The following is a 24,548-nucleotide window of genomic DNA, read 5'->3' as shown; positions in this document are numbered from 1 at the left end:
GCAGATCAGCGGCAAGTCCAACCAAATACAAAGTATGCGAATTCTTAGCAGGGGGAAGGTCACAATTTACAAGTACATTCAACTTGAGTGATTCAAGAGATCCACAACTTCTGATGGATAGGATCAACTATCGGTAACACTTATATAGCAGTTAAACAGAGTCCAAACTATTCTATTTCTATAGTTCTATCTAATTGTCAGATCCATTTACATAATCAGGGATGGCTAGAATGAGTAAGTAGCCGATGGCTCGGTCTGAAAGATAAAGAACTTGTCCCCAGATGAATGACAGTCTAACTTTGCGCGGGAGGGTCTTCCCTTTCTCCAGGTGCATTCTCCACGGGCTACTGCTCATGAGATAAAACGACGCAGATCAATTACTAGCACAGTTATGTCATCAGTCGAGCCTCTCCTCATCGACAACTCGGCAAGCTTTTTACAGGCCGAGAGGGGATCGCGTAAATTGATATCGACATTCATAGCGCGAACTAAATCAACAGCCTCCTGATTTGTGACCTGGTCAAGAAAAAAGGAGGAACCAATGTCGGTATCAGAATACACAAAACTGCATAAATGATGTTATATCCTCGTTTAGAACGACATTTACCTTGTCCCAAAGGCCATCAGAAGCTAGGACTATGAATTCACAATCTGGCGTTATTTGTAGAGTTTTCGTTTCTGGGTCTGCTATTACCCAACGTTTAAGTTGCTGATCTCCAATGCTTCTGGATACGGCAAGCGAACCTTGTATTCTCCAAACTCCGCGACAGCAATCTACATAGGCACCCTGCAAGAAATTTTCATCGCCATAAGCTTACTAAAAAATTTCTAGGAATACAAATTAGTGCTCGTTCTTTGCTTTAACTTAAACTTCTCCCCTTACTTACCAGGGCTTCAATTCTCTCTCTTTCGCTTTCCAGCGAAGGACGGTGATCGGTAGTAAGGGCCTCTGCAGTTCCTCCTCTGCTCATAACAGCACGACAGTCGCCAGCATTCGATACAACGAGTTCACCTTTCCGGATCCATGCAGAGATACAGCAGGTACCACCGTCAGCATTTTCAAGCATGAAATCTGCATCTGTTTTGAGGTAAGCATCTCTCACGGCCTCCTCGATACTCGAATCGCTTTTTCCCGCCATGTGTTGCAGAATGTTCTTGTCCATGTTTTTTGCTGCAAATTCAGCGGCTTTTGCTCCTCCATGACCATCAAATACCCCAAAGAAGGCCTGCAACAGCATCGATCCAATCAACCCAGGAAGAAGGAGCAGTGATACTAACAAGTAACAACCAATAAAAGCACAATCGAAGAAAGAAGTGCGGTGTTATTGGAATGACGAAAATTCGTGGGTTTCCGTCCAAATTCCAAAAGCTTCAAACTTTTAGAAGCAGAGCATCTTTAATGGGATATATAGCTAACAATTACGCAACTTTCTTCATAATTCCCATAATGAAACACTACCTGCTTAGAATCGCCTTGAATTCCAACAACAGCGGAGAAGCGATCCTGCAGGCGACCTCTCCTCCCTCTCTTGGAATACACTCCATACGTATTTTCTCGCACCTCCACCTCCTCCGCCCCGACCTCGCGCGCCCCGGCCTCTCCGAATCCCGCCAATCCCATCATCGGGATCGAGAGCCTCGCGGGCCTCTTCCTGCTCAGCCCCGAGCTCTCCTTCTCCTCGGCCGTCGACTCTACACCCGGAGATGGCACCGGCAGCGACGGCGACTGGGGAGGGAAGGGCGACGGAGGCGGCGCGATGCTCAGAGGAGAGCAGAAGGAGGGCGCCTTGGAGAACGTCGACGGCGAGAATGCCGGAGAGCTGACCCCGATCGCCACGACAGCCATTTCAAGATCCTCTAAGCGAGGGAGAGAGAGAGATAGGAGATGATGATGGTGATGATGATGTGATTCTATGTCTATTTAGGAACGACTGGATGGAGACATCGGTTGGTATATAAAGGACGCTTTCAGCGCCCGAGGGAAACGGCAGTTGGACGACCACTTCCAACGACGCCTGCCGCCTCGGGTTTGACTCGGGAGAGTTGACCCGCACCCTGTGGTTTTGCATTGCATGCATGCCATGGATGGTCGGTTTTTCGTGGGTTACGACGAATGAAAAATCTTTGCATGCACGCATGCATGCACTGAAATATAAGAGAGAGGAGAAAAAAGAGAAAGAAATTATTTGGCTCGTACACGAGTAGCCGACTATCATGAAATTTTATTAAAAAAAAAGTCATATGCAGAAAAATTATGAATTAAAACTGCATAAAAACGACTAAAATAGTCGCTCGTACATAAGACGCTCGTTGGTCTTATTCAAAATTTAACTCCGTCCGATTAGAGTCGAATATTATCTATTAGAATAATTAAATATTAAATATGTATTCATCTAAAAATTTAAACTTTTACGACAGTTAACAGTGGTCCCAGGTGGGATGCTGCGCTAGCCCCCTCGAGGACTAGTCGGGCATCACCGCTGGTTTGAGCCCTAGCTCGCCGGCCGCGCGAACACCTCGATTATCAAAAAAAAAAAAAAATAGTGATCCCACCAAAACCTCACATTATCTATACCCATTGTAAAATCCCGAAACAACCATGCACGCCCACAAATCACATTATCATGACATCCGTAACAATCCTGTTATCTCCATAATTACGTCCTCGCGTAATTTCAGCTTCGACCCGTACAACGGCGGGTAGATGAACGGATAAATTACAAGCAAGTAAAGATGTCATTTTTAATGGCGCAGGACTTGCTTATCTCGAGTGATGGATAAACCATGGATCGGAGATAATGGAGAGATAATAATGAGGCACGAGAAGTTGTGGAGAGATGATGACTATAATTGAGAAAACGTGGTGATTGAGAGAGGGATTGTGGAAGTTTCTGCAACTGAGTCAAAAAGCGGACGGTCGACGGTCAAGCGGGTGGATTAAGGTGAGACTCATTCTTTGCCCTAATCTCTTCCGGTTGTTTTCTGGTTGTCGCGATCCTCACGTTCCACCGCTGATTTTCGTTTTCTTGCTATGCCCGCACGACACGTGTCGTGCGGGCGTTGCGGGTGCTGGCCTTCTGGTGGCCTTCCCCCACAAACAGAAAATACGACGCGATCAATTATTACATGTTCTGTGAAGCACGGAGAGAGACATCGTGATTACTAGTCACTAGTCCATATTAGACCTGATCATATTAGACCTGATCATGGCCGACCAAGGACCTGTCCAGGCTTGCTCGAGCCCTTAGGCCGAGTCTTGTCGTTCGGATATTTTTGCTGAATAAAATAATGACGAAATTAGATTTTAAATATTTCATCTAATATTTATAGGCATCTATCAAATATTCATTTAGATAATATTTATTTGAATCCATCCCCTTCGACGAGCACGAGAACAGTGTTGATTCCTTGCTTCTGCGCTCCGACTCGTTTAGCTACCTCAACAGCTTCCGTTGAGACGACGTGCAGATTCGGTTCGCGAGCGGGTAGCTCTTCTGATCCTACTCGCTTCGAGTGACGCGATCGAGGAGCTCTGTTGCCTCGGTTGCCGCCTTCATCGGATCATCTTCTTTGTGAAGGAGGTGTCGGGCTCTGATTGGGATCACGAAGTTCCCTGCCAGGATGGAGTTGAGTGACATAAGGAAGAGGCAAGGCCAGCGAGCTCCGACGCATCTTTTCCCGACGACCAAAGGCAAGAAGCAGGTCGTTGCTGGTGGGAGGAGCGGTGGCCAATGGAGTCTACTTAGGCTATCGCAGTGTAGGTCTTACCTCGTGAACGCATTGGCAAAGGCTTCTCTGGATTGCATTCCGCACGCATGCCCTCTTATTTTTTAGTTTTCTAAATTTCACATATCCTGTATGGGTCATCATACCTCTTAAGCGAGATTTTTTTAACTGGGCTATATCGGTCATATTCGGATTTCGCGTCAATCCAAACGGTGGATTGAATAAAAATTATCATATCCGGAGTTTTATCTGGCTCACCAAACGCAGTCTGAGAGTATAAAGATTTTTGGACAAGCATGGACAATGACATTTAGCAAGAAAGCCAGGCCAGCCAGTGGGGTTCGAGTCGAGTCGAGCCGAGCTTGGCCAACCAAGAGCCTATCCGGGCTCACTCAAGCCCTAACAACATAAAGGTTTTTGGGCGGGTGTGGACAATGACATTCAATAAGAAAGCCTAGCCAGCCAGAGGGGTTCGAACCAAGCCAAGCTAGGCCAGACCTCATGATTTATGTAGACAAATTTCATGAAAGACGGGCTAGGATAAATATTTAAGCCGGACCAAAAGACCCCAACGCTACTACTTATCACCTCTAATCCAAATGGATTTGATCTACAAATCATACAATATTTTTTTCAATGTAGAGTTAATGTGCAAAGTGGCGAATAGAATGAATCATTGTGAAGAAACTGCACGAAAGCATGTGTTTTTTTTAGTGAGATACAGTACTGGGTCCTGTGTTTTTCATTGACTTTCATTACATTCTTGTTGATTCCAATACGACTTTCCGTGACTCAAATACGTTCATGTAAAGTATGATATTATTCGTAACTCGATTTTATGCAACAGTTTTAGTATCCTAAGTAACAGGAAAAACTCTACCTGCACCAAGCTAGTGGAGCCTGAATTTCAAGATCCTTAAGTTATTGAGACTACTAGATAATGCAAGCCATATAGATATTTATTCAGATGATGAATAAAATTTTGACCGCGTTATTTAATATTTAGCTATCTCTAACACCGCTCAATAAAATGACTTAAAAAGAACAAGAAATTAGAGGATGTTGGTACATATTAATCGTGACCATATCACAATTGTGGTAACCTAATCGACACGATTAACGAAGTACTAATCCTATTTGGGTATATCTTTGGAAAAGGGAATTAACCCATCTCTTTCATTTAACTAGCTTGATTAATTAGCCGACCTCTATTCACCTATTTAATATAGAATAACTTGTCTACTTCTATTACTAATCAATTTTTATATCTTCAGAAGGTACTAAAAAAGTTAAAGATTTTCTCGATTAAGTAGAATCGATATGGAACTTTTCCATAAATTTAAAAAAACTATTTTTTTCTAGAATAAATAGACAGCATTTAAATAATTTCTTTGGCATCAATTTTGTTGAAAAAAAGTACGTAAAAAGTCAAATTATCTCTCAAAAACATTTAAATAATTACTTTGGTATCTATTTTAAGAAAGTCTTTAAAATTGCTCCACCGGCTGAAGAAGTAGAACGTGTCGGACAACCAGCGACGTCCTCGCCTTCCCGGCGGCGAAACCATGCGACTCGTGTCAATCTCCTTGCACACGACATTCCCTGCGAAACGAACTTGTCACTCCTCCCCTGACCCATGCCCGCCGCGTCACCCTCCACGCGTCGGCGCCGCTCCGAGGCGGCAGCGGCAGTTCGGTGGCCTTCGGTTGGCTCGCCGCTTCGGCCTCCGTATAAATCCACACCTCGCCGAGCTGAATGACCATCGTCGACCGTTGCGATCCGACGTTGCATGTATCGAAGATACGTAACGCGAACAGCGAGAGCTTGCAGAGAGTTCAACAAGAGAGGGATCAGGAAGATGTCGTCCCAGCAGCAGAGGGAGGAGCTCGACCGCCGCGCGCGGCAGGGCGAGACGGTGGTCCCCGGCGGCACCGGGGGCAAGAGCCTCGAGGCCCAGGAGCACCTCGCCGAGGGTAAATGCGTTTGACCCGTTGACCAGAATAGTTTCTGTGACCCCCGTTGGACTTCTTTCAAACGGAAGATATTTGATTTTCCTTTTTCCAAAACATAGGTCAAACACGCCCCAAAAGAATAACTATTGCGATTTCTTTGCCGTTTCAATCACTCGGACGTAGCCCGTGAGTTATTAAGTTCTTTTGAAATTGGAATCACACACCTTTTAACGGATTTATTTAGTTTTTTCTCCTCAGTTTTCTTTTGTTGGCTGGAATATATTTGTAGGGAGACACAAAGGAGGGGAAACGAGGAAGCAGCGGATAGGGCAAGGAAGGGTACCAAGAGATGGGCCGGAAGGGCGGGCTGAGCACCACCGACAAGTCTGGCGGAGAGAGGGCGAGCCGCGAGGGCATCCCGATCGACGAGTCCAAGTTCAGAACCAGGAGCTGAGTTAAAAGTTTAGCAAAGAGATAGGGAGATGTTTAGGGTTTTGCTACTGTCGAGATATGTCCGTAAGACAGCCGTGCCTGGGATTTGTTTGTGCGTTGTTCAAGGAGCGCAGCGTTTTTGGGTTTTATATATTTGTGCTTCTTGATCGCGTGGGGCAATCAGCGTCGGTACTCTTTGTGTACTTCCTTTTCATCTTGTGTTGTTGCAGTGATATGATATGAAGGTTGTTCTTGCTTCGGAACTTTGTCGGAGTTGTCTCGTTCCCTGCTCACCTGCTTGCATGCCTTATACGTGTATGCCGGAGTTGAAATGAAAAGGAACTAGGCCTAAGCCAGCGGTACACAAGAAGGTCCCTAAGGTCCTTAAATACCGGAGAAAAAAAGTCGTACGCTTTACGAAGCTCGGTTTAGAACATTAAAGATCGAAATATCAAAGAGATGGTCACATCAATTTCAAGAGTACAAGTTTCGTGTGGCAAAATTAAAGAATTGGATGGTGTCGTCGCTGATGTGTGCTTGTTCTTTTTTGTCCGCCATTGGATGGTGTCGTCGCTGATGTGTGCTTGTTCTTTTTAGTCCGCCATGGGTTGCGTTGGATATTTCAACAGTATAATGATTTTGTAACGATTTGGAACGTTTGATTAATTTTTTCTTAAACCTTCTTTTATTCTTTTATAACAACTCTAGAACGGTTATCGTTTTAGCAATTTATAATTATTTTATAATATTTTCTGAACGGTTCTTTCTTTTCATTAAATTTCAAATCACAATGAAGTTGTTCTTATTCCTTCTATTATTATGTTCGGAATAAAAAAGAAGGTTTGTTATATTGATTTTTTTTATCATTTTCAACAGATTTCAAACAATAAAAAAAGATTTCCAATAATTATTATTTTTTATATTATCTAATATTTTTCCAAAAAATGCTTAGCATTTCTTTAAGTTTGGAGAACAAAGGAGCCATAGACAATCGAACTTCATCTTCACAAAATGGGTTTTGGCCAGGATACGCATCTACTGATTTTGTTCATATTTATTAGACCTATATTATGTTTCCCTCTTTTTCTATGGAACATTGAACATGAAATGGGCTGGGCTCGAGCCTGCAGCCATCGTGCTTGGCACCGTGGTGGCCTAGTCCGTTCCATTTGCGGAGCGATCGACCAGCGCTTGGCACTGACCCCAGGTTGAAAGGGACGGTCCATGAAGCACAAGCCCCGTTCCAGTCCGATTCATTTGATACCAGTTTAATGCCCTTACATGAATTATATTATAATTTGAGATGCTATATAATTGTCATACCTTACGGTTACGGCATAAATGTCCCGCCTCATGATTATAGGAACCAAATACGGGATGAGTTAACTTATCCAGACTTTTATCCTTGCTACAAACCGCGGCCTTAATTGACCAGGGTTGTACAATACTAGGAATCCACGTACTCAAATATGTTTTAATAGACGCGAATTACCAAGATTATTCTCATCTAGTAAAGTGCGTGATCGTGGTTTACGAGTTTTGGCCCACCAGCGGTTCCCGGGACTGGGCATGGTCCGACCCGAATCACGATGGGCCGGGGCCCAGGAACGGCCCACGTGACAAACGGTCCAGCCCGCCACGGTGGCCCGGCCCGTTCATCATCCCTGACAAACAGCAACTTCAGTAGGGTTTCAATCTCTGAAACCCCGCCATGTCCCCAATTTCACCAAAAATTGGCGGGACATAGCAGCAAATCACGAGCTTCACTTCACACTCCACAGTCTCTCGCGACGCAATCATCCGTGCCCTCACTTCGGAACCCACGGCCTTGTGATCCAGCTCCCGCCGCAATGTCCCCCGGGGTCCGCCACCTCAACGTCCTAGGCGAGTTCAAGCCCTTCGGCCTGGTGGCCGAAGCGCTCGACGGCAAGCCCCAGGACCGCCGCCGCCGACAAGTACGATTACTTCCTCTTCGACTCCAGTGTCGCTCGAGAAGCCAGTTCAGGCGCCTCGACCGGCAGGGCCAGCGATCACGAGATTTTCATAAGAGGGAACAGGTAAGCAGTCGTTCATTCGCCGGATCATTCGTTGCTTTCGGCACTCTCGATGATGATGCTATTGGGATTGAATGTTGAATTGTATTAAACGGGGCAAATTATAGACGAGTACATGTATATAGGCGACAAAAATGAATGTTACCTCGAGTTTGCTCGATTGAATTATAATTGAAAAAAATAACTTGCATATAACATAATATTTTTCAAGTAAGGTATAGGCTGAAATTATTTGCCACAGAAAAATAGTTACTTTTTCTCAAGTTCAAAAAACATGCAAGAGATGGAATTTTATCGAAAATCATGCAAGTACATATGTTAGGAGAAAGTGAAGTTAGGAGTGCTGTCGGTGTGTTTATGAGGGCGAGAGTCCCCACTGGCCGGCCCCTGAAGTGAAGGTTCTGACTGACTGACTGCATTGATTTTGCTTGTTTCTCCGGTGAGTTCACGTCCCTTTATAACCCCGGATCTCTATCCTCAGCATCACGCTTGATGAATTTACTATTAGAAAATCTTTTTTTCCTTAAAAGATTTAACTAAATATCTGGTGACATTGATGAACTCACATATATTAGCGGGGGAGGAGTGCTGTATAAGGAGGAACATGACTAAGTAACGTATGCTCATTTTGCGATATTCGTTTGAAAATGTTTGTATAGGAATCTGGTATGATATTACACTTTTCAACCCAATCAAATGTTAAAAAACGAAACTCCGCGTTTTATAAGTGTTTAGGTAGTACTGCCTTTTGTTTTGGTTTTTCTAAACGCTATGAACAGGGCGACTTTTTGGCAGTAATGCCGGTGCAATTTTGTGATTCTACCGAATCAAATGCTAAAAGGGAATTGGACTCCTTGATTTTTGCCACCACTAGTACATATAGCAGCTCTAATCTTACTTGGTCTTCTTTTTCTAACTTGCTGTGAACAGGATCATATGGACTACAGGTTCGCGAGTTTATAAAAGATTCACAGTAGCCTCTCCAGTCATCACGGTAAGTCAGCTGTCTAAGCAATCAATATCATCAATCCACTTTCTTATGTGCATATGATGCAGCTCCCTGACGTTGCCGGACCCTTTTCATGTACTGCATAGTTCGCAGATCCCTCGAAAGAAGTTGGTATGGTTTTGGACCTAGAAATGTAGAGCACATAATAATTCAGCAAGGATTTTGCTTTGTGCTGTTAGGTCATGAAATGGACGGCACTGGTACTCTTTCACCATGGCAGAGAGGCATGCAAAGTGGTAGTTTTGAAAGTAGAGGATGCAAAGTGGTATTGGGGCCAAATGTGAAGAGGGTGTTTGGTAGTTCCTCATTTTATTCCATAAAGGCCAGACTGTCTGGACTAGACTAGTATACATGGATGAGATCATTACTAATGTGCAATAAGGTGTCTTCAGATGACTAAGGTTCTCAAGATAGTAACTTTCACAGGTTTTAGATAGTCTTGAACTTGAACTACAATCTACTTTTATTTCTACCCACGAACGAATCAAGTCAACCCTTTTAATTGGGTATGATAGGGCGGTCATCCTTGTTATCATAAGCAAATGAATATTCTTCTTTTCTTTCCATTAGAAATTATTTACTCAGGGTGGACGTTTTTGTTGCTCCGTTAGTTTTTTTAACTTTCTATCCATTCTTAAAGTTTGTGGTCAGAGACACGCAAAATCAAACCTGTACAAGTTTCCACAATTATAGATCATTCGTCCTTTTAAGTCCTTAATCAAAGGTCTAATGCGAAAAGTTCTACTTGACACTAGAAAGATCCTTGTATTAAAGCAACTCAGGTGAAGTCTCTCCATCGCACTAAGGGGGTATTTAGTTCGGCTTTGTGAAGGAGCTTTGAGCCTCCAAAGCCCTTTGGGAGAATTATGAAGTGTTTGGCAAATTATTTTTGGAACTCTTTGGCCAAATGTTGGCCTTCTCAAGGCTGAAAGCTCAAGGCACTAGAGTGCCTTGAGCTTTCAGCATTCTCGGAATGCTAATACCCCAATTAATGAAAATATGTTAGATGCCTTTTTTGCCCTCAAAATTTCTCTAAAAACCCACTTTTGCCCACTTAAAAAAGAGAAACCCTAGTCTTCTCGTCCCCTCACCTCCTCACTCTCTCTTCTTTCCCTCAGTCACGCTCACCTCCCTTGCTCACCTCGCTCATCGATCTTGCTCGACTCGCTACGCCTCGCTCGCCGACCTCGCCTCACTCTCCGGCCTCGCGTTGCCTCCTCTCCGGCCTCGCGTCGCCTCCTCGCTCGTCGACCTCCCTCGCTCGATAGGGGTGTAAAAAAAACCCGAGCCGACCCGGCCCGGCCTGACCCGACCCGAAATTTTAGGGTATTTTGGGGTCAGGTCTTATTTTCTATGGGTATGGATTTTAGATGTGGGTATTTGTTAGGATAGGGACGGGCCGGGCTTTTTTGACATGGTACCAAATATAACCCTACCCCCCCTCCCCCTCTCTCTCCCCTTCGCTCTCTTCTCTCTCTGCGCGAGCAGCCGTGAACTTCGCTCCCTTCGCTCTCTCTGCTCCTCCTCTCACTTACAACCTCTCAAAGGCGTGCGAAAAGCTCGAGTTCGGGTTCGTGGCAATGGCGGCTGTGAAGTTTGCGAACATGGTCGTGGTGGCCTCCGTCCTCACCGTCACGGCGCTCGCCGTGACCGCCCAGGTCGAGGCCCTGGCGCCGAGACCCACCTCCCTGGCGAGCTCCATCTCCCCGTCGATCCTTTCCGCCAAAGCAGCGGCCGTCGCGGTGATGGACCCGTCCCCGTCGATGTCATACACCGAGAACGCGTCCCTTAGGTTCTCCATCGCCTCGTCCGGGTCGACCCCCTTGGTGTTCAGCTCCACGAACTCCCCGAAGTCGATGAACCCGTCCCCGTCGGAGTCCACCTCGCGGATCATCTTGGCCAGCTCCTCCTCCGTCTCCGGGTGGTCGAGGGAGCCCATGATGGGACCCAGCTCCAACGCTGAGATCTTGCCGTCCCCGTTGGCGTCGAACTTCTTGAACACCTGCTCCAGCTCCTCGATCTGGGACCGGGACCCCATTGACGAGGATCGCGACCCCAGCGGGGTGGCCAATGCGGACCCCCCGCCGTCGCCAAGGTGGGTTTCTTCCGACGGAAGAGGGATCGGAGACCCATGATCGGAAACCTACCGATTCGAACACGGTGATCGTGGAACGGGAATGCAGGCTATCGGGAAGGGCAAGCAACGCGGTTCGTGACGATCGGTTTCTTTGGGGAGGATGAGAAAACGGAATCCCGATGGGGTGGGATTGATCTGTGTTCGTTGTGATTTTGGGGGGGAGATCTTGTGGTTTTTGATACGTAAATGCAAAGAGAGAGAGAGACAAAGGAGGAGGAGGAGGAGGCACAGAACAAGCTGTAGAGAACAAACCCTAAACCCGACCCGGACCGACCCGACCCGACCCTATTCTTGGAGTATATGCTGAACAGGGTCTCGGGTCGGGTCAAGCGCGACTCTATATATTTCGGGTCGGGTTGGGTATCATGAAAGCCCGACCCGACCCGACCCATTGACACCCCTATCGTTCGGCTTGCCGCGACTCAGGAACAGTTCTTCCTTTTTGCTTCTCAGCTGCGTGCGAGCCAGCGAGGTTGCTCGGAATCGCGAATCGCTGCCTTCTTTCCAGGTAAATCGAAGCTAAAGATCGTTCCTTTACTCGGGAATACCGCGGCGAAGCCGATCGGCGCGTCGTTTCCTCGCTTGTTCCGGCGGATTTGGTGCTGTTCCGCGGTTGTTGAGGCTTTATTTGGCTTGCTTACTGGTGGTAGTGAAGTGGGGGTGGGTCGTTTGCCTTCGGGTTTGTCGTGGGTCGGTTCGTTGCTTCGTTTGGCGAAGTGGGTGTGCATGGTCGGGGGTCGATGTGATGAGGCTGAGTCCGTTTCTTGGTCGCCCTTTTGGTGTGTGTTTTGAGGGTTTTTTTAGCTGCTTCGGCACTGTTTGGTGCTGATGTGTGGGTTGAAATGTTGTGCTGTGCTGCAGTCTGCTGGCTTGTGTGGGCATTTCGGTGGCTGATGATTGTTTAGCTCCTGGTTTTGTTTGTGGGTTTGCGAGATTCGTGTTAGAGTCATGAATTTGTTTGGGTTTTTTTGGGTTGATGCGCCGCTTTGCATAACTTTTTTTTTTGGGTTGGATTTAGATTTTGCGAGGCTTGCGAACTCTGTCGGTGTTGCTTCTCTCCAAGTAGAGAGGCAACTCTCGGCCCTTGTGAAGTAATGCTAGTTCCTGTTTTCGTGAACTGAAAAATGTGCTGCATACGATTGGGTTTTTCCTCTTTAGGTTATAGTTTTTTTGGTCCTTATGATGTTATTTGTTCTGCTGGTAGATTTCATTTTATCTCTGCTACACATTGCATATCGCATGTTATTGTTGAATGATTTTTGTAGCAGGAATCGGTAAGTTTGCAAATATACTAGTTGTCTGAGTTAAATGCCTCTAACTTAAAAGTTTGCAATTATGTTATTCTCGTCGCGAAAATATAAAAGTTACCGTTATTATTTTTTTTACTTCAATTTTAAACAATTAAAATTAAAAAAACATAAATTGGTTATACCAAAGGACTTTCCAAATATATGTTTACCAAACAGCTTGCATTTTCCAAAAGCACTTTTCAATCTGCATTTCCCCAAAGCCCTTTGTGCTAAATGTCTCGCCCCAACAACCGCTCCATCACCACCCACTCGTGTGAATAATTTCATCCTCTGGAAGGATCCATATTAGGGCATAGGGCACGTAGGTCATGCGGAAGACCACCCCTGAGAAAATATTAGCTAGGACATGGGCGGGTACAAAAAAAAAAGATACTGACAAAAAAAAAAGCTAAAAAAAAAGGGAGGAGGAGCCTCCTCGATTGTCCTCCTTATCCCCTTTTCTTTCTAATTTTTAATTTTAACTGATTTTTAAAATTTAATTTAAATAAAATTAATATTTAAATAAGATAAGATTTGATTTTCCAAACTCAAAACAAAAAAAATTTAAGACCATCAACCGTCTGTCACCACTGACCAAAAAAACCAACTAGCTTTTAAATATTTTCACTCACCCCCACTAGCTTCATCTCTATTTAAACAGCCTTGACCTGTCCCACATCCCCATCCCACATCCCGACATCTATAATCATAAAATCCAGATATGGCCAAGAGATTTGCTGTGCTATTCTTCTTGTTCTTGATGGCTGCAGCTATCGCGGCAGCTGCAGCAAGTCGGGCCTTGACCTCTCCTCTATCGAAGTCCGGCGTCATTGAAGCGGGACCTATTATCTTTTACAATTACGGGCGGCGCTCATCCTTTGGTTCACCCCCCCAGGGGCTAGGTGCTTTTGGATATGGTTTGAAGAGGTAGTGGTATGATTAAATAATACCCCCTCATCTCCTCATCAACACATCGTCCTTCAAACCCAAACCTAAATCCAAACCTTGATGAGGAGATGAGGAGGTATTATTTAATCATACCACTACCTCCTCAAACCATATCCAAAAGCACCTAGCCCCTGGGGGTGAACCAGGGGATGAACGCCGCCCGTAATTGTAAAAGATAATAGGTCCCGCTTCAATGACGCCGGACTTCGATGGAGGAGAGGTCAAGGCCCGACTTGCTACAGCTGCCGCGATAGCTGCCCATGTCCTAGCTAATATTTTCTCAAGGGTGGTCTTCCGCATGACCTACGTGCCCTATGCCCTAATATGGATCCTTCCAGAGGATGAAATTATTCACACGAGTGGGTGGTGGTGCAGTGGTTGTTGGGGCGAGTTATTGACATGAGTGGGTGGTGGAGTGATGGAGTGGTTGTTGGGGCGAGTTATTGATATGAGTGGGTGGTGGAGTGGTTGGGGCTAATACGATACAGGCTTTTAATGCCACAACATCTTCATATAAATGGTGTAGATAGGTGAAAGTAAAAACATATCTACCAAAGTTCGTACATTTACTTCTCACCCGAAATAATTTGACCTACAAGACGGCACAATTCTTTTAATTATGCGAAAATGGCATCTTCATAAAGTGGGGTTGCATATTGTTACTAGAAGCGAAGATGAAGAAGAAGGGAATAATGATAGGTCCAAGAACTCGAAAAATACGGCGAGTTAAACATTTCGTCCTTTCCTAGCTTTTTCACCAAGCAAATAGAGCTGCGGAGTGGATTTTTTCACCTAGGCAAATATTTACATCATTAAATATCTCGACACCATCTTGACTCAAAAAAGAGAAGAAAAACATCTGAACACCATCGCACAATCCCAAACTTTGGAGAAATTTTATTTAACTAGTATTCCTCCTCAAACTAACTCCAGGTGCATGAGTTGGGCCTAGCCACGGGGTTTGCCATCGCCCGGTTTCAATGCTGCAATCACCGTCTCAAAGAGGATATGGTTGAGATCCACAGGGGAAATAAGTCACCAGGATCGGAGCTAACAAATGGAAGCGAGTTAATACATTCTAACCCTTTTTAAGCTAACAATATTGTTTACGAAGCTATGTTTTATGTTGCTAATTTACCAATTTTACTGGCTAATAAAGAAAGAAAAAGAGGGGAGAGATGGAGAAATATAAGCAAGACCGACTTACTAATATTAATGATGCGTATGGATGAATAAACAATTTATCACCGGAGCACAATTTGTTTAGAACAGCGTAAATTTATGGACGCCGCGGGAAAATAAGACGGGTCGGTCGACACATTTTAAGTTTTTTAACCCATTTTAAGTAAAGGATTTTTTTTGGTATCGATTTATCCACTATATTGCTAATCTACAAATTTTACTGGCAAATAAAGAAAGAAAAGAAACAAAAAGAGAGAGAGAGAGAGAGATGGGAAAATTTTAAAGATCGACTTATTAAATTTAATGAAACATATCGACGAATATCCATTGAAAGATAATTATTTTATGGAAATAATTTGATATATGAATAAGAGCCAGTAATATCGAAACGCAAAAGGTCTTGAACATACACAGGAGCACGAACGGTTTAAAACGGTGTAGTTCACAGCTGCCAAGGGCAAACTTGTAGCATTTTATTGTCCAATTTAAGGAATAGAAACCTTAAATTCCTCACGGTAATCTTAATTTCTTCTGTTTCGATGATTCAACAGCAATAAGAGTGAGGTCCTAGCTGAATCACAAGCATGTGAACAGTGCCAAAGCATGTCCATACATGAAGAGCCCTATGACAATTATCTGAGTGAGAAATAACATTTGAGTTAAGATGTACCAAACACCACCTAACGAGTTGCTCCCTGCAGAGAATCTCAAACATCAAGTTCTGCTTCATCACCCGAGAAATCGAACAATCATGATTCATGCAAGTAGAGCCCGTCCCATGCTTGTACTCAGCATTTGGAGCGGCAAACGAACGATGAAATCACTACAAAAAAACAAGGATTTAGCCACTGAAAATTAGCGACGAAAAAAAAATTCATCGCTAATTTGCAACAAAAAATTTTCAATGGCTAATTTGCGACGGAAGTAGAGACGAATTTTTTTTTCGTCACAAATTTGCAACGAAAAAAAATCCGTGGCTAAATTAGCCACAGATTTAGCGACAAAAATAACAAAAGTCGGGAAAGTCAAGCCAGAGTTTATCTTCATGGCTAAATCCGTGGCTAATTAGCCACGGATTTAGCCACGAAAATAAAAAAAATAGTCGGGCAAGTCAAGCCAGAGTTTATTCCACGGATTTAGCCACGAAAATAAATAAAAAATCGGGCAAGTCAAGCGAGAGTTTATTTTCATGGCTAAATCCATGGCTAATTAGCCACGAATTTAGCCGCGGATTTAGCCACGAAAATAAAAATAAAAAAGTCTTTATTTTCGTGGCTAAATTCGTGCCTAATTTTTAGTTCTTGGCTAATTAGCCACGAATTTATATTCTTTGTGCGTCTTTCTTATGGTTTTCTAAAAGAATTTGATAACGATTAATGTATAAATCTATGAGAATGAGACTTCCTCTGTGCTAATTTTTTTTGTCTTCCATATTTTGTCTTAAACTATCACTTTTCCATGGATGAGATGCTCACTGCTTAGTTTGTTCATAAGAACAAAACCTTTCTTTAAGTGTTGAAAACTCATAAATAAATTTTGAATACGAAAGTTTAGGAGCCGTTTAGTTAAGTAAATAATTTCTTCTTTTATTAAATACATAGGAACAAAGAACATCATATCAATGACTATGGGTAAAATGGATTATAAAAAAGAAGAAGAAGCTAACACAATATATTATCATAAAAGCATATTTGCTAGGTCGTTATTTACGAATAAATCAAATCTGAGGGGAAATAGGGAGATGTTGCACAAGTTAAACAATAGTTTATGGATCATAACTTCCTTCTTCGATTATTCAAAAGAAAACAATCTAAATTAGACATTGATCAACAATATCAACCAAGAAAACTTGAAAATTTTCTTTAACCAGCATCTATACGCTCATTAGAATTGTATGTTGGATTAGGAAGATATGTGTAGAAATTCAAGAGAATTGCTGGGAATAAAAAATTTATTATTTCATATTCTTATTCTCTTCACCTGATAAATTATAAATTATTCTCGATTTTAAATTCTTGAGATGCAATGCACGTGCGCACGCACCCCGTATGTTCAATATATATAAGAAATGTTACCCATAAAGAAATTTTAAGAATGAGAATTTCCTGCTAAGTGAAATTTACTTTGCATATGATAGTTTCTTTGCTTATAAAGTTAGTTAGTATTACATTCTATAATCTTCAAAGTATATATTAGTTTTATTGACAATTATTTCATTGCCCATATATGCATTTATATGCTAGTTCTGAATTTAAACTTAGAATTCCAAATCTACACGTAGTCAGTTTGCTACTATTTCAATTTAAATTGAAGGTTGCATGACAAAATCTTATCCAAACGCAAAAAAAAAAAAGCAATCTTTTCTAGTATCAATTCAAAATCAGCAATTTTTTCACGTCTTCGAAAGTCAAAAATAGATGTTGAATACGAAAGTTTAGGGGCCATTTGGTTACATAATAATTTCCTATTTTTACTTAAACATGAGAATATCATATGATGACTATGTATAAAATTACTCATTGAAAGAAAAACTAACGCGATAAATCCGTGGCTAATTAGCCACGGATTTAGCCACGAAAATAAAAAAAGTCGGGTAAGTCAAGCGAGAGTTTATTTTCGTCAAGGTCCTCGACAAGATGAAGTCACGACCGTCGACTTCCTCTTAATGTCGAAAACTCTACAGTGATTTTCTAAGTAAACTCAAAACATAAAAGTTGTAGATCCAGGAGTCTTCGTTCTTTTGGCTTTGGAATCAGGTCAATCCGACCTGTCTCGAAGAAGTTATGACCATTTTCCCGAACTAGCACAGAACTGAAATTTCGTCGAGGTCCTCGACAAGATGAAGTCACGACCGTCGATTCCTCTTATTGTCGAAAACTCTACAGTAATTTTTTGAGTAATCTCAAAACATAAAAGTTGTAGATCCATGAGCCTTCGTTCTTTTGGATTTGGAATCAGGTCAATCCGATCTGTCTCGAAGAAGTTATGACCATTTTCCCGAACTAGCACAGAACTGAAATTTCGTCGAGGTCCTCGACAAGATGAAGTCACGACCGTCGACTTCCTCTTAATGTCGAAAAATCTACAGTGATTTCCTGAGTAAACTCAAAACATAAAAGTTATAGATCCAGGAGTCTTCGTTCTTTTTTATTTGGAATCAGGTCAATCCGATCTGTCTCGAAGAAGTTATGACCATTTTCCCGAACTAGCACAGAACTGAAATTTCGTCGAGGTCCTCGACAAGATGAAGTCACGACCGTCGACTTCCTCTTAATTTCGAAAACTCTACAGTGATTTTCTGAGTAAACTCACTACATAAAAGTTGTAGATCCATGAGTCTTCATTCTTTTGACTTTGGAATCAGGTCAATCCGATCTGTCTTGAAGAAGTTATGACCATTTTCCCGAACTAGCACAGAACTGAAATTTCGTCGAGGTCCTCGACAAGATGAAGTCACGACCGTCGACTTCCTCTTAATGTCGAAAACTCTACAGTGATTTTCTGAGTAAACTCAAAACATAAAAGTTATAGATCCAGAAGTCTTCGTTCTTTTGGCTTTGGAATCAGGTCAATCCAATCTGTCTCGAAGAAGTTATGACCATTTTCCCGAACTAGCACAGAACTGAAATTTCGTCGAGGTCCTCGACAAGATGAAGTCATGACCGTCGACTTCCTATGAATGTCAAAAACTCTACAGTGATTTTCTGAGTAAACTCAAAAAAAAAAAAAGGTTGTAGATCCAAGAGTCTTCGTTTTTTTGGCTTTGGAATCAGGTCAATCCGATCTGTCTCGAAGAAGTTATGACCATTTTCCCGAACTAGCACAAAACTGAAATTTCGTTGAGGTCCTCGACAAGATGAAGTCACGACCGTCGACTTCCTCTTAATGTCGAAAACTCTACAGTGATTTTCTGAGTAAACTCAAAACATAAAAGTTGTAGATCCATGAGTCTTCGTTCTTTTGACTTTGGAATCAGGTCAATCCGATCTGTCTCGAAGAAGTTATGACCATTTTCCCGAACTAGCACAGAACTGAAATTTCGTCGAGGTCCTCGACAAGATGAAGTCACGACCGTAGACTTCCTCTTAATGTCGAAAACTCTACAGTGATTTTATGAGTAAACTCAAAACATAAAAGTTGTAGATCCATGATCCTTCGATCTTTTGGCTTTGGAATCAGGTCAATCCGATCTGTCTCGAAGAAGTTATGACCATTTTTCCGAACTAGCACAGAACTGAAATTTCGTCGAGGTCCTCGACAAGATGAAGTCACGACCGTCGACTTCCTCTTAATTTCGAAAACTCTACAGTGATTTTCTGAGTAAACTCAAAACATGAAAGTTATAGATCCAGAAGTCTTCGTTCTTTTGGCTTTGGAATCAGGTCAATCCGATCTGTCTCGAAGAAGTTATGACCATTTTCCCGAACTAGCACAGAACTGAAATTTCGTCGAGGTCCTCGACAAGATGAAGTCACGACCGTCGACTTCCTCTTAATGTCGAAAACTCTACAGTGATTTTCTGAGTAAACTCAAAACATAAAAGTTATAGATCCAGAAGTCTTCGTTCTTTTGGCTTTGGAATCAGGTCAATCCAATCTGTCTCGAAGAAGTTATGACCATTTTCCCGAACTAGCACAGAACTGAAATTTCGTCGAGGTCCTCGACAAGATGAAGTCATGACCGTCGACTTCCTATGAATGTCGAAAACTCTACAGTGATTTTCTGAGTAAACTCAAAAAAAAAAAAAGGTTGTAGATCCAAGAGTCTTCGTTTTTTTGGCTTTGGAATCAGGTCAATCCGATCTGTCTCGAAGAAGTTATGACCATTTTCCCGAACTAGCACAAAACTGAAATTTCGTTGAGGTCCTCGACAAGATGAAGTCACGACCGTCGACTTCCTCTTAATGTCGAAAACTCTACAGTGATTTTCTGAGTAAACTCAAAACATAAAAGTTGTAGATCCATGAGTCTTCGTTCTTTTGGCAACTCTCGGCCCCTGTGAAGTAATGCTAGTTCCTGTTTTCGTGAACTGGAAAATGTGCTGCATACGATTGGGTTTTTCCTCTTTAGGTTATAGTTTTTTTGGTCCTTATGGTGTTATTTGTTCTGCTGGTAGATTTCATTTTATCTACATTGCATATCGCATGTTATTGTTGAATGATTTTTGTAGCAGGAATCGGTAAGTTTGCAAATATACTAGTGTCTGAGTTAAATGCCTCTAACTTAAAAGTTTGCAATTATGTTATTCTCGTCGCGAAAATATGAAAGTTACTGTTATTTTTTTTTTTACTTCAATTTTAAACAATTAAAATTAAAAAAACATAAATTGGTTACACCAAAAGACTTTCCAAATATATGTTTGCCAAACAGCTTGCATTTCCCCAAAGCACTTTTCAATCTGCATTTCCCCAAAGCCCTTTGTGCTAAATGTCTCGCCCCAACAACCGCTCCATCACCACCCACTCGTGTGAATAATTTCATCCTCTGGAAGGATCCATATTAGGGCATAGGGCACGTAGGTCATGCGGAAGACCACCCCTGAGAAAATATTAGCTAGGACATGGGCGGGTAAAAAAAAAAAAGATACTAACAAAAAAAAAAGCTAAAAAAAAAAGGGAGGAGGAGCCTCCTCGATTGTCCTCCTTATCCCCTTTTCTTTCTAATTTTTAATTTTAATTGATTTTTAAAATTTAATTTAAATAAAATTAATATTTAAATAAGATAAGATTTGATTTTCCAAACTCAAAACAAAAAAAATTTAAGACCATCAACCGTCTGTCACCACTGACCAAAAAAACCAACTAGCTTTTAAATATTTTCACCCACCCCACTAGCTTCATCTCTATTTAAACAGCCTTGACCTCTCCCACATCCCCATCCCGCATCCCGACATCTATAATCATAAAATCCAGATATGGCCAAGAGATTTGCTGTGCTATTCTTCTTGTTCTTGATGGCTGTAGCTATCGCGGCAGCTACAGCAAGTCGGGCCTTGACCTCTCCTCCATCGAAGTCCGGCGTCATTGAAGCGGGACCTATTATCTTTTACAATTACGGGCGGCGCTCATCCCCTGGTTCAACCCCCAGGGGCTAGGTGCTTTTGGATATGGTTTGAGGAGGTAGTGGTATGATTAAATAATACCTCTTCATCTCCTCATCAACACATCGTCCTTCAAACCCAAACCTAAATCCAAACCTTGATGAGGAGATGAGGAGGTATTATTTAATCATACCACTACCTCCTCAAACCATATCCAAAAGCACCTAGCCCCTGGGGGATGAACCAGGGGATGAATGCCACCCGTAATTGTAAAAGATAATAGGTCCCGCTTCAATGACGCCGGACTTCGATGGAGGAGAGGTCAAGGCCCGACTTGCTACAGCTGCCGCGATAGCTGTGGCCATCAAGAATAAGAAGAATAGCACAGCAAATCTCTTGGCCATATCTGGATTTTATGATTATAGATGTCGGGATGTGGGATGGGGATGTGGGAGAGGTCAAGGCTGTTTAAATAGAGATGAAGCTAGTGGGGGTGGGTGAAAATATTTAAAAGCTAGTTGGTTTTTTTGGTTAGTGGTGACATACGGTTGATGGTCTTAAATTTTTTTGTTTTGAGTTTGGAAAATCAAATCTTATCTTATTTAAATATTAATTTTATTTAAATTAAATTTTAAAAATTAGTTAAAATTAAAAATTAGAAAGAAAAGGGAATAAGGAGGACAGTCGAGGAGGCTCCTCCTCCCTTTTTTTTTTTAGCTTTTTTTTTTGTCAGTATCTTTTTTTTTTGTACCCGCCCATGTCCTAGCTAATATTTTCTCAGGGGTGGTCTTCCGCATGACCTACGTGCCCTATGCCCTAATATGGATCCTTCCAGAGGATGAAATTATTCACACGATGGTGGAGTGGTTGTTGGGGCGAGTTATTGACATGAGTGGGTGGTGGAGTGATGGAGTGGTTGTTGGGGCAAGTTATTGATATGAGTGGGTGGTGGAGTGGTTGGGGCTAATACGATACAGGCTTTTAATGCCACAACATCTTCGTATAAATGAGGTAGATAGGTGGAAGTAAAAACATATCTACCAAAGTTCGTACATTTACTTCTTACCCGAAATAATTTGACCTACAAGACGGCACAATTCTTTTGATTATGCGAAAAAGAGAAGAAAAACATCTGAACACCATCACACTAACCCAAACTTTGGAGAAATTTTATTTAACTAGTATTCCTCCTCAAACTAACTCCAGGCGCACGAGTTGGGCCTAGCCACGGGGTTTGCCATCGCCCGGTTTCAATGCTGCAATCACCGTCTCAAAGAGGATATGGTTGAGATCCACGGGGGAAATAAGTCACCAGGATCGGAGCTGCCTTGCCAGACTTGCTCCTCACGTTCTTCTTGCTCTGCACGTGGATCTTTCCCAACACAAGGGACGCAACCCAACAAGCTAGTGAAGAGACTCGTGTTGATGAGCAGTCAAAGAACCCTCTGCAGATTGAAGTGGCGAACGTTTTCTGATTGCTTTTCTGATGCAAATCGCGGGCTTTTCTCCCTGTGTAATGTGTATGTATAATTGACGTTGAAAGTATGTGATTTCCTTTCCGTCTTCTTTTTATCTTTTTTATTTTTAAATAAAATGACAGATTTGACTCTTAGAGCTTTACATGGGGACGGAGATTCGTACGAGGAAATGGTGGAGTGGGCCCACTTGTTCTTAAAGTGCAAGATTTTGTATATATTTTACAAAAACAAAACTTAGAGATATCTTTTAAAAATATATTTTTTATATCATTCGTTTTTCTAGAAAAAGACGGAATCTAAAGCATTAAATAAATGCACTAAGGCTAAGCTAATAAAATTGTTTAAAAAAATAAAAGATTGTACGAATACATCAGAAAATTAATCATATAAGGTTTATAAGAGTATAATCCTACATCACGTATTTTTGTTGAGAGTGTTCTTTCAGCACCATGAATGAATTCGATGCTTTGCTGGTGTTCTCCAGGTCATCCCCTCTCATCATCCTTGTAACGATTCCAACACGTGAATTTCATATATAATACACGATTACGATCGGGTCAATCTATATGGACACGGTTCAAGATATGTATTTGCCTTTTTTACCGGATTAAGAGAGGATTTGTGGCCAAGCTATTATAATTTAACATAATTTATAGGCAATACGTTAGCAAGAGATCTACTTCATGTACAAATCACGATCGGTTGATTGTGGTGCCGGGCAATTAGCGAAAAGCCAGTACTTTAAATTCACGAAGTTAGTATCGTACAAGCAGCAATCGTTCTAAATTTAATCTAAAGTATGTTGGAGAATACTACGGATACTATTCTTAGTTCAACAGAACCGAGTTTTTCCTTGAACGATGAAGCAGGTGGCTCTTCTTCTTCCTCGTACTTCCCGTGCAAACACACTCGCGTGTCTGTCTCACTCGTCTATCGTTTCGTGTTGTCTGTGGGATTTTTTAAAGGGGCCATTATAGGGAAATAGTTACCTCCCCACTTCCACCACATTCCCCTATTTTCTCTCGCTTTAGCAAGGTCTTTTATCTCTCTTTCTCTCTCTTTTTCTTTTCTTTTTTTTACCTATTTTTTTCCCTTTCATTTCAACACGTTTCTTTTTTCAAGCATTTCCTGCTTCTTACGGTAGCTCATTGATCTCATGATTCAAGGAAAAACAACGAGCTATGCAATTCAAGGCGAGCAAAGGCTTCGTTTGGCGTGGAGAATTGAATCTATCGTGTGGGCCCGATCTATATACGAACACGGGGTCTGTCCGTCAAACATACAAGGGGTCAATTGTTCGGCGCGTTTGAAAAATAAAGGGAAGCGAGTTAATACATTCTAACCCTTTTTAAGCTAACAATATTGTTTACGAAGCTATGTTTTATGTTGCTAATTTACCAATTTTACTGGCTAATAAAGAAAGAAAAAGAGGGGAGAGATGGAGAAATCTAAACAAGACCGACTTACTAATATTAATGATGCGTATGGATGAATAAACAATTTATCACCGGAGCACAATTTGTTTAGAACGGCGTAAATTTCTCGACGCCGCGGAAAAATAAGACGGGTTGATCGACACATTTTAACCCATTTTAAGTAAAGGATTTTTTTTTGGTATCGATTTATCCACTATATTGCTAATCTACAAATTTTACTGGCAAATAAAGAAAGAAAAGAAACAAAAAGAGAGAGAGAGAGAGAGAGAGAGATGGAATCGACTTATTAAATTTAATGAAACATATCGACGAATATCCATTGAAAGATAATTATTTTATGGAAATAATTTGATATATGAATAAGAGCCAGTAATATCGAAACGCAAAAGGTCTTGAACATACACAGGAGCACGAACGGTTTAAAACGGTGTAGTTCACAGCTGCCAAGGGCAAACTTGTGGCATTTTATTGTCCAATTTAAGGAATAGAAACCTTAAATTCCTCACGGTAATCTTAATTTCTTCTGTTTCGAGGATTCAACAGCAATAAGAGTGAGGTCCTGGCTGAATCACAAGCATGTGAACAGTGCCAAAGCATGTCCATACATGAAGAGCCCTATGACAATTATCTGAGTGAGAAATAACATTTGAGTTAAGATGTACCAAACACCACCTAACGAGTTGCTTCCTGCAGAGAATCTCAAACATCAAGTTCTGCTTCATCACCTGAGAAATCGAACAATCATGATTCATGCAAGTAGAGCCCGTCCCATGCTTGTACTCAGCATTTGGAGCGGCAAACGAACAACGAAATCACTACAAAAAAACAAGGATTTAGCCACGGAAAATTAGCGACGAAAAATTATT

At 42.0% G+C, this 24,548-nt stretch overlaps 2 protein-coding genes and 2 pseudogenes across 2 annotated transcripts in view; 2 read left to right on the top strand and 2 right to left on the bottom strand.

The window, feature by feature from the left end:
* Window positions 1-24: 24 nt before the first annotated feature.
* LOC115673278 (probable protein phosphatase 2C 30) lies at window positions 25-1,908 on the bottom strand. The gene is made up of 4 exons (XM_030595395.2): window positions 1,460-1,908; window positions 888-1,226; window positions 608-787; window positions 25-516 (listed from the first exon to the last, which is right to left on the bottom strand). The coding sequence occupies exons 1-4, from the start codon at window positions 1,844-1,846 to the stop codon at window positions 352-354; spliced, it is 1,071 nt and encodes a 356-aa protein (XP_030451255.1). The 5' UTR covers window positions 1,847-1,908; the 3' UTR covers window positions 25-351.
* Window positions 1,909-5,433: 3,525 nt separating this feature from the next.
* On the top strand, window positions 5,434-6,145 carry LOC115673347 (em protein H5-like; annotated as a pseudogene).
* A 1,670-nt stretch (window positions 6,146-7,815) lies between these two features.
* LOC115673058 (anaphase-promoting complex subunit 1) overlaps window positions 7,816-24,548 on the top strand; it is a 50,657-nt gene continuing 33,924 nt past the window's right edge. Inside the window, exons 1-2 of the mRNA XM_056306625.1 lie at window positions 7,816-8,167; window positions 9,095-9,158. The gene's annotated coding sequence lies outside the window, so the exon portion shown is untranslated. The remainder of the gene's footprint in view (window positions 8,168-9,094; window positions 9,159-24,548) is intronic.
* Window positions 10,661-11,685, bottom strand: LOC115673060 (probable calcium-binding protein CML25; annotated as a pseudogene).

The sequence above is a fragment of the Syzygium oleosum genome, unplaced genomic scaffold (assembly GCF_021117445.2).
Source record: "Syzygium oleosum isolate NSW1041296 unplaced genomic scaffold, Sole_v2.1 Sole_v2.02, whole genome shotgun sequence".
NCBI lineage: Eukaryota > Viridiplantae > Streptophyta > Magnoliopsida > Myrtales > Myrtaceae > Syzygium > Syzygium oleosum.
Note: the sequence above shows the minus strand (reverse complement) of the source record. Positions and strands in the feature narration are given on the sequence as shown.

What these genes read in the sequence shown, in the direction of transcription:
- LOC115673278 (XM_030595395.2), bottom strand. Translation starts at nt 1,846, where the DNA reads ATGGCTGTCGTGGCGATCGGGGTCAGCTCTCCGGCATTCTCGCCGTCG. An exon ending in GAGAGAGAATTGAAGCCCTG is followed by an intron (nt 788 to 887) that starts GTAAGTAAGGGG and finishes AATTTCTTGCAG; the next exon opens with GGTGCCTATGTAGATTGCTG. An exon ending in CTGATGGCCTTTGGGACAAG is followed by an intron (nt 517 to 607) that starts GTAAATGTCGTT and finishes TTTCTTGACCAG; the next exon opens with GTCACAAATCAGGAGGCTGT.